The sequence below is a fragment of the Hemiscyllium ocellatum genome, chromosome 7 (assembly GCF_020745735.1).
Source record: "Hemiscyllium ocellatum isolate sHemOce1 chromosome 7, sHemOce1.pat.X.cur, whole genome shotgun sequence".
Lineage (NCBI taxonomy): Eukaryota > Metazoa > Chordata > Chondrichthyes > Orectolobiformes > Hemiscylliidae > Hemiscyllium > Hemiscyllium ocellatum.
The window spans coordinates 75,348,799-75,358,804 of NC_083407.1; the positions used below are offsets into that span (position 1 = coordinate 75,348,799).

Consider the following 10,006-nt stretch of genomic DNA (forward strand, 5'->3'; position numbering starts at 1 on the left):
AACCTCCACACAGACAGTTGCTTGTGATGGGAGTCGAACCCAGGTCCCTGGTGCTGTGAGGCAGCAGTGCTAACCACTGAGCCACCGTGCCACCCCAAAAGTGTTTAATGCAATGACAGTTATTTTGCAAGAACTGGTAGATTTAACCCAACTGATTCACAGACCTGCATTTCTGCCATTCTGTAACCCCTCAGCCTCAGAAAGGTCATCGCACTTATACTATGAAGACCCAACAGAGGACTGCTCAATAACCATTGGCTGGAATCCTGTATAATAAGAGGTCTTTACATGGCTAACATTCCACTGTCAAATAATGCACAAACAGTATGCAATACCCCAATATATTTTAAAACTAATACTTAGTCATCGACTCATTGCAGATGAGTGCAATTAACTTAGTGCCGCTTTTTTTATGAACTTGTATGTTCATAGTGAAGAATATTAGTGCTCATGAACAAAATAGTCAATATCAAGCACCCTCAGGTCAAGTAGATCACAGATCTAAAGAAATGAACTTTAAAGTTCCCTCTTTCAGTTCCAGTAAGGTATCTCATCATAACTTCAAAATAGAGGAACAAACTGCTACATTCTTTCCTATTTTCTACAGCAGCTTCTCTTAGAAATCTGTCAACGATTCTCATCTGTATTTTCACCCATTTCATTTGGTTTGATGTTCTCAGCCCTGCCTATAGAATGCCAACTTCCTCAAACTCATTTCATACAGTTATTGGTAACCAGAAGACAGATCCTACCAATCTGAGTTGGATTTGTAAATAGATGGAAGGTCAGTCACTGATCCACTGTGTCACCCTCACTACATCTGCCAAATACAGCTATTACAGAAAGAAAGTGGATTCATAATACAGTATGATTAAGGTTAGAAGCCTTGTAATTTAAATTTATGACTGTTCTATTTTTCAGAGACTTAAAGAATTGAAGCAGAGGGAGTTTGCCCGGAATGTGGCCTCCAAGTCAAGAAAAGATGAAAAGAAACAGGAGAAGGCTCTCAAACGTTTACATGAGCTAGCTGAACTCAGAAAGCAAATTGTGTGGTGAGTAAATAAATAAAGCTGTCATAGTCCGACTAGACCATATGAGGCTTGCTCATTAGAGAAAGCCGAATGATGATGGTTTAACCCAAGGCTAAGCACACATCGGGACTTGCTGGAACCTTCTTGGTAATCTCAGTTGGGTTTGGGAATTGAGCCCATGGTGTTGGCATCACCAACCAGCCGACCAGCAAACTGAGCTAACTGATGCTGAAAAGTACTTGAATCTACGTGAAATGAACACCTTTCCTAGCATAGATGCACAAAAAGGAGCCTCTTTTTTTCTTGAGACCAATGATAGGTCTGATCCACTGCATTGTAGACAGGGCAAGAAACCAGTAAGCCCCAAATTGATCCCAACCAGAATTGGGATTAACCCTATGGCACAAATCTGATCCACACCAGCAATCCAGCTACCAGAGCTCTGAAGGAGTTTGATGTACAATGGCAGAGTTTGATGTACAATGGCAACGTTGTAGTTCAGAGTTATGAGTAACAAATGGAAGAGGTCCCAATTTCTTTCTAATGCTTGACAGTGAAGAAGGATTTGTTAGAAGGATTTAAGGTTGATACTCAAGTTGCTTTGCCATGTTATGAATTGACCATTAAGCCCTGTAATATGACTTCATTCTAGATCTTCTGGCTTAGAGGAAGGTTGCAACCTCCTTAAAGGGAACCTGATGACAAATTTAAATGTTTTTGTTTTAAATCTCATGAAAAATTTAAACTCTTGAACAATTTAAACTTGTTCAATTCCTTGATGGTTCCAGATAATATATATTAACATATACAAAATAGGATCACAGTGTTTCCCAAAGCTTAAGGGCAATCAAAGTGAACTAACAGAGATCAGGGAAAAACATATGGGACATAGGGAAGTATCAATTCTAATCATCAAACAGTATTGATTTTGCTTTAACTAATACCAGTAAATATATATTCTAAACTAATAGAGAGGTCAGTTGTGATTGTATATGATGGGGCAAGTCCAGGTGAAATGAAGGAACAAACAGATTTTGAAGTGCTAATGGATAGTCACTAAACATTGCAGCATAGTTTAGCGAGTCCATTTAAAAAAAAAATCAAGCGCTAGGCTATATCATTTAAAGGTATGGAATTCAAACGTAGGTAATACAAAACCTGTATTAAACCTTAGTCTGACTAAACTTGGAGTAATGTTTACAATTGTGGCCATTTTATCCTAAAAATGATTTGGAGGCATTGAAGAAGATGCAGAAACTTACAAAGATCTCATCAGAAACGTGTGGATTTACATTATTAATAAAGGAGTGACAGATAGGGTCTCAATTCTCTTGAAAAAAGGCTGAATGGTGATCCAGTAGAGGTCATTAAAAATTGAAAGACTTTAATGAATTGAATACAGGGAGAACGTTTCCTCTGGTGGGCAAATGTATAACTAAACGAAAGTGAGGTCTGCGGATGCTAAAGATTAGAGTTGAGAGTGTGGTGCTGGAAAAGCACAGCAGGTCAGGCAGCATCCAAGGAGCAGGAGAGTTGACGTTTTGGTCGGCCCTTCCTTGTGTAACTAAAGACTATCAATATACATTAATCACCAAGAAATGAGGGGCATGGATAGTGTGAATAGCCAAGATCCTTTAGCTGGTTGGGGGAGTCTGAAACTAGAGGGCATAGGTTTAAGGTGGGGAGGGAAATACTTAAAAGGGACCTAAAGAGCAAAATGCAGAGGGTGGTATGTGTATGGAATGAGCTGCCAGAGAAAGTGGTAGAGGCTGGTACAATTACAACATTTAAAAGGCATCTGGATGGGCATATGAGTAGGAAGGGTTTGGAGGATTCTGGGCCGGGTGCTAGCAAATGCAAAAATCACACAACAGCAGGTTATAGTCCAACAGGTTTATTTGGGACATCTGGTCAGCATGGAAGAGTTGGATTGAAGGGTCCATTTCCATGCTGTTTAACTCTAAATCCAATTGATAATTTAGAAGAAACTTCTTTGTGTAAAGAATAGTGAGAAATGTAGAACTCACTACCACAGAGACTTGTTGAACATAGTTGCATTTAAAAATAAATTAGAAAATGAGTGAGATGGGAGTCAAAGTTTACCATGATAAATTTGGAAATGGATTGATAAGCAGAAGCTTGAGTAGAGCTTAAACACCAGCGTGAGCTAATTAGGCCTGTATCTGTGCCATATATCTATGCAGATCATAAATCAGTGGTTAATGTCAGGATAATGCTCAACTTTTGCTCTAGGTATGGTCATATTCCAGGTCCAATGTCACTTGTACAACAGAAGAATATCTGCCTTAGTTATGAGCAAGATATATAATAAATGGGAAGATTCCTTTTACGAAAGGTTTTCTTGAAACCTAAAATATTCTAATTTAAATATCCATTTATTAATCATTTGCATACTATGGTAAAATTTCTGCTATGCAACTAATTACATTTGAAATTGACCTTGTTTTCCGAAGGGAATTTGTGGTTTAGGTTTAAACTCAAATCTCTTTACATAATCACAAACATGAGACCTTCATTCAACCAGCAGTAGGTCACACTGTAGAATATTACTGTTTATTGCATTGGTAAAAAAAAACCTCGATATGTTTAACAGTAAACTGTTACTCTTTAGTATTACAGCTGAAAATGTTTATTTCGCAAAAGTAAGCTTTTTTTTAATCCCCCTCAGAGTAGCATGCCAAACATCTGAGATTATTGTCAAAAACAAAAATAACTTTAAAAGCTAAAAGTATTTGTGATTTGGAGGTGCCGGTGTTGGACTGGGGTGTACAAGGTTAAAAATCACACAACAGCAGGTTATTGTCCAACAGATTTATTTGGAAGCACTAGTTTTTGGAACGCTGCCCCTTCATCAAGTGGTTGATGAAGGAACAGCGCTCCAAAAGCTAGTGCTTCCAAATAAACCTATTGGACTATAACCTGGTTTTGTGTGATTTAAAACTATTTGGTAATTTAGTTGGTATACATTAGTCAGTATTTTGTTTGCAAAATATAATATTTTTCAATACCCATGGCTTTTAAAAATGTTTACTAGCCTCCTTATGCCAAAAAGAAAAACTGCATTTGAAGACCCTCCTCAATGGTCTGCAAACATGTGTAATTAGTTAAAACTTACTTTGCTGATTACTTAAATCTATAGTGTTATTTTCTGGACAGCACAATCATTTTCAAGCCTGCACAAAAAGAGTGTAGAAACTCAATTTGCACTGGACATGAACGGCAATTGAAATTCTTGTCTTTTATCCTGGCTTGGACCCAAGGGAAACTTCACACAGAAGTGTAATTGGGGAATCCATCCAAGCAAATGTAATATTTCTGTTCAACAATTCCATATCTCTGTTGCTGTGGAAGGTGTTTCCTGAATTTCTTGATTAGTTATTTCTCAATTCTCTGAAACTTTGATGAACTTTAATGATATATCCACGTTAAAATTATACAATGTAGAGATAATTATTTTGACAATACCTTCCAATTCTTCAACCAAACCAAGTTGACCTGTACACTTTCTTTCTTTAACCCAGATTTTAATATATTTTCTACTATTTACCTTCTTGCCATTCTCTACTGATGCCATACACATATATCCTTAAGTGCTTAGTACAAAAGGTGTTATTTTTAAACTAATTATCATTCTGCAAAACAATAATTCTCCAAGATTGAGACATAGTGTTAACATTTTTGGACTAGTAGCCTGAAGGAGAAAGTGAGGACTGCAAATGCTGGAGATCAGAGTCAAAAAGTGATGCTGGAAAAGCACAGCATCTAAGGAGCAGGAGAGTCAATGTTTTGAGCATAGGTTCTTCATCAGCCATCATTCCTTATGTTTGAGATGTTGACTCTCCTGCTCCTCAGATGCTGCCTGACCAGCTGTGCTTTTCCAATGCCATACTTTTTCACTAGCAATCTGGAGGTCCAAACTAATTTTCTTGGGTTCAGAGCAAAGTTACCAGCCTCAAAATATTTACTGTATCTCTGTCTCTTCACAGAGGCTGCCAGACCTCCAGGCTTCTCCAACACTTTCTGTGTGTCCGCTTCACAATCCCAGCATCTGCAGTATTTTGCTGAGTTGGGTTGCTGATTATAAAAACTGTCAGCTAGAATTTTGCTTAACTATGTAACCTGCACAGAACCTAATGCTGTTAGTTATTTCAGAAATTCGAGCATTGTCAGCCTTATCCTTCTAGAAAGAAATACAACTACCTACACATGTTATTATGTCTTTCTTTGCTGTTGATGGTAGAATTGACAATAATGGTATATCTATGTGTTGCTCAGAGTTTCAGATTGTCTTGTTTGTTGTGCTTTAGTGCCCCAGGGAGTGGTCCAATGTTCAAGTCCACAACTGTTGCTGTTAAAAATGCTTCAGGGACAAATCAGCAACTTGGCAGCCTGAATGGTGGAAGAGCAGACAGTAAATCAGCAGATCCAGAAACTGGCTTGGCAAACAGCACAGAAGATATTAATAGAGAAGAGAATAAACTTTCTGTAAGCAATACATCTGACATCTGTAAGGCTGAACATTGTTTACTGGGAAAACAAACCTGTGGTCAAAAAATAGGATTCTCCTTTTCCTTTCCCAAGAAAACTCCTGTCAAATTGGAATCATCGGCAGCAGTTTTCTGTGACAGCACTGAAGAAGGATCAAACAAAATGAATACAAGCCTCAAACGCAAAATCAATTGGAATACTTACAGTACGCAAACAAATTCCAGCATAGAAACAGTTGCAGACTTTGAAGTAAAGCCAGAAAGCAGTAAGCACGAACTGGGAAGCAATTTCTGCACCAATGCAACATCATTGACTAAAGAAGGGGTGCAGGATTTGATAATGAAGGAACACAACAGTACAGCAGAAAGCTGTTTAACTTGCTGTGTGTCTCAAGTTCAATGTAAGAATAAGCCAAAGTTTCCCTTCTGCGCTTCTCTGCCAGTCGATAAACAAGATACACTCTATAAGGTTGTAACTAAGGACGAAAAAACTTCAGAAAATGACACTTCAGTATGTTTTAATCCTGATGAGAACAGACATGGAGTTGGTACGTTATGTAATGAAGTATTAAGTTCACCAGTGGAAGATGAAACATCTAAATCAGCTAAAGAGTTAACACAAAATGGTGATATCACTGAAAAATTCCTTCGTGGTTTGACTGAGAATTGTTGCTCTCTACATTTAGAGACAGAAAGTGCCGACACACAAAACAATCCTTGTGTATGCAGAAGACCAGATGTACCTTTCTTTCCTGTTGTCAGCAAGGATGAGTCAACTGTCCTTCAGTGGCCTTCAGAGATGTTGAATTTTACTAACACTGAGCCTTCCATATCTTTTTGCTGCAACCCTCTATATTTTGACTTTAAGTCATCCCGAACTAAAAGCTATGTGGAGGAGAGTAAATCCAAAGCAAATTATTTAAAGACATCCCAAACCTCATCAAAAGAATTAAGCAGACCTGCCAAAAGGAATTTTTTAAGTGGATTTTCTGAAATGAAACCAGTTGGCTCTAGCCTCAATGTACAAGGTGCTGTCAATGATTTTGAAAAGACACTGGATATTTGTGATGAACAAGTGGTTGGATTAAACATCTACTACAATGGAACTGACGAGGAGGAACCAGTTAAAGAAATTACACCCTATTGCAAACGTAAAAGATGGAAAAAGCACAAGAAGTCTTACAGGTGTTTAAAGCGGAAGCAACGGGAAAAAGAAACTGAAAAAGAAAGTTATAACAACAGAAAAGAGAGAGAGCATAACTGCATCACTAAAAAAGTGAAAAGGAGAAAATTGTCAGTGGTGTCAAAAAAGGAGGCAAGTGAGAGGGCTGATGAGCTATTTAAACAGGAGAATACTACAGACATGGTGGAATGCAAACACAGACAAGAACAACAACAAAAAGAATATTCAGAAGGACACCTGGAACAATTTGAAATAAAATGTGATCAACATAATGCAGTCTCAGAAAAACTGAGTAAAACTCAGAGAATAATTGATTACAATAATGTAAAAAGAGACACTTGGCAAAGTAAATGTCATAACAGAATATGCAATACGAATAAAGAATTGAGAGAGAAAAGAGAGGGTAGTGAGGGATATGGAGAAGATGGTGATTTTCTTACAGGCAGTGAAAGAATTGATTGCAAACAACACAAGCTATGTTTGTTGTCTGGGGATTCTTTAAGAGACTGCCATTCATCATGTACCACATGGTCTTGTACAAGTAAGCAAAGAATAAGAAGCAATGGCTACAATTCTTTTTCAGACATTGAGTATTCAGATCAACAAAGTGAAGAAAGACATTCTTGCCAGAATCTTTCAGTGAAGAGAAGGTATGACTCTCTGAATGGCAAGCCTGTCATTGTCGATCACAAACGCAGCAGACATAGACTTCCTTCATCTCCAGATGAAGATCACAAACAAATCCCAAATTCATCAGGCAACCACTTGAGCCAAGTGGGTAGTTCTAACTCGGATTGTAGATATGGTCAGAGAGAACAATCTCACCGACGAAAGAAGCAACGTAAAGCCAGGCATAATGTAAAGAGCAAAATATCAGTAAGAGAAAAGAGTAAAAGTTTGTCAGCTGATGAGTTGCAGCCTTGCGATTCATCATGTCAAGAGAATCTCTGTGAAAATTCTGCACCAAATACTCCAAGGCAAGATACAAATATGATAAATATCTCTCACCCTGCTATACAGAAGGCAGAGGAAAGCTGCAGTTCAGTATTCAAGCTGTCAACAGGAACACTTGCGGAGGATTACCATTCAAAGATAAACAACCATTTTACAGATGCAGAAGCATCTAAAATGACACATGACAGACATGAATTTGATGAGCACACAAAAAACAGTTTTTCAGAAATGTGGATTAATCACAAAGATCCTTCAGAGAATATTTTGCTTCCCAGGCTTTCATTTGTCCTAAATGATGGCACTATGTTGGCACAGAGTGAAAAGGTACCGACTATGAAGACTCTATCACAGAGAGATGTAATTCATCAGAAACAGACAGATTTATATGACGATAACAAAGATATCAAGCCATCTCTAAATGAGGTATTTCTCTGTCATTATGAAACTGCACCTGAGACACACGCAAAAGGAGCATCATGGCTTCAAGATAAATCAAATATTCCACCCTGCAACACCCAGCAAGCTCTGCAGAATGGAGCACCAGTGACAATTGACAATCAAAATGAAAGTACTGAACAAACGCACAAAACTTTCTCTCCACTCTCTCAAACAATATCATTCACACCAGAGGAAATTGAGAAATACAAGCAACTGCAGATTCAAGCTCAACAGCACGTAGAACAGCAGAAGCTAGTCAGCAAAGTGAAGACATCTTCACCCATTGCAGCAATTCCCATGCAGCAACCAGTCCCTCGTCAACAATCGGTGACGACTGCATCAATTACAACAATTCATCACACTGTGCTCCAACATCACGCTGCCAATGCAGCTGCAGTGTCTGCAGGAGTATTCATGCAACCACACTCACAGTCTGTTCCACATGCCCATCCTCTCCCTCCACACTTAGCACATATTTCATTAACCCCCGGACTTTATCAAGGAGGTCACCCGACTTTTCTAGCAGCTCCACAACTACACATTATTCCTGCTTGTGCTCTTCTCCCAGGCCATTTTGCCCTCCATCCCTTGCCAGCTACTACATTGTTCCCCCCATTACTAACGCTGCACACACCGACTATTCCACTCCACCATTTACTTCATTCCAATTTTACCACCTAAACCTTCCTGCATCTGACAGGTCGCAACACATGAAATATGAAATGAACAATATGTTTACCTAAATAGCCTGGAATCCAGGCCTGGATTTTCAATAAGCCTGTAAAATATTATTGGCATTACCTATTTTGGGTGTGTTTACAATCTTTTTACAAAGTGGTGGAGAGAATAATAAGGATGCCCTTTGTAATGTGTCACACAAATCCTTTTTTTTTGCATCTTATATTGGAATGTTCCCTTCTTGCTGCAGAACCTGCGACTATACTTGAAGTTGACAGAACATTAATATCAATGTACTGCTGATAGTGTTTACAGCAATGTAAATAAATATCCATAAATTTGGTCCAAAATACACACAAAACTTTTAAAATATATTAGGTATGGACTTTCTTTATACTTTGTTGTAATTATTTGTTGTATGCTATGTTTTTTTATGAAGTGAATGTTGTGTGTATACCTGATGCACCTTGTCACTGAATTTTGTACTGATATATGTTACTGCTAGATCAAAATAGCTGTTTAAAATTGGTATGCGCATACACACACATACAGGTATTTATGCAATCCATGATGAACTAAACTGTCAGAATTTGTATTAAATTGTCTAGAAACATCATTTAACCCACAATTATTTTGACATCTTATAACTTACTGTTATCCATCTATTTCCACTATTGTATATTCTCTATCTTCATTACCAAATGATGTCAAAGAATACAAGATGAAAATTTGCTACGTGGCTAAAAGTAAGATATTGACAATGTAACTGTTTTACTGGATAATGGCACAATACATGGTATTATGTGAATCTTTGTTTATACCTTGGAAGGTTTAAGTTAATATGACATGTTTGTATCACTTAGCTGGAAAATTTGTGCACTTTGACAAGTGTCTCCATAAAATTGCAACCAGCAATGGTAACAATCCTATCTTAAGAGCAGTAATACCAGGATATTTCTCCATCAAAATTAAAATAATTTTGGACAGATCCCATTTAATTTTGGATAGATGTAACATTGCCTAAATTAGAAAATTACTTTAATTCAGCAGTAACTGCTACTAATTAAGTAGTCTTGCACAAAGACTTCATAAATAAAGAGCGTATGGATAATTACAGTGTTTTGGTAGTGTGGTTAAAGGCTGTTTTCATAAGATAGTTGATGAACCTCATCAAGACCATGATGCACTGCACTGCATCTTATCTATATCATTAT

At 37.7% G+C, this 10,006-nt stretch overlaps 1 protein-coding gene across 1 annotated transcript in view; it reads left to right on the forward strand.

Moving 5' to 3' along the window:
* The window catches only part of znf804a (zinc finger protein 804A), a 352,992-nt gene extending 344,197 nt beyond the window's left edge, over window positions 1-8,795 (forward strand). The window contains exons 3-4 of the mRNA XM_060828122.1: window positions 922-1,052; window positions 5,360-8,795. Coding sequence (XP_060684105.1) covers window positions 922-1,052; window positions 5,360-8,795 — 3,567 coding nt within the window. The remainder of the gene's footprint in view (window positions 1-921; window positions 1,053-5,359) is intronic.
* Window positions 8,796-10,006: the final 1,211 nt, after the last annotated feature.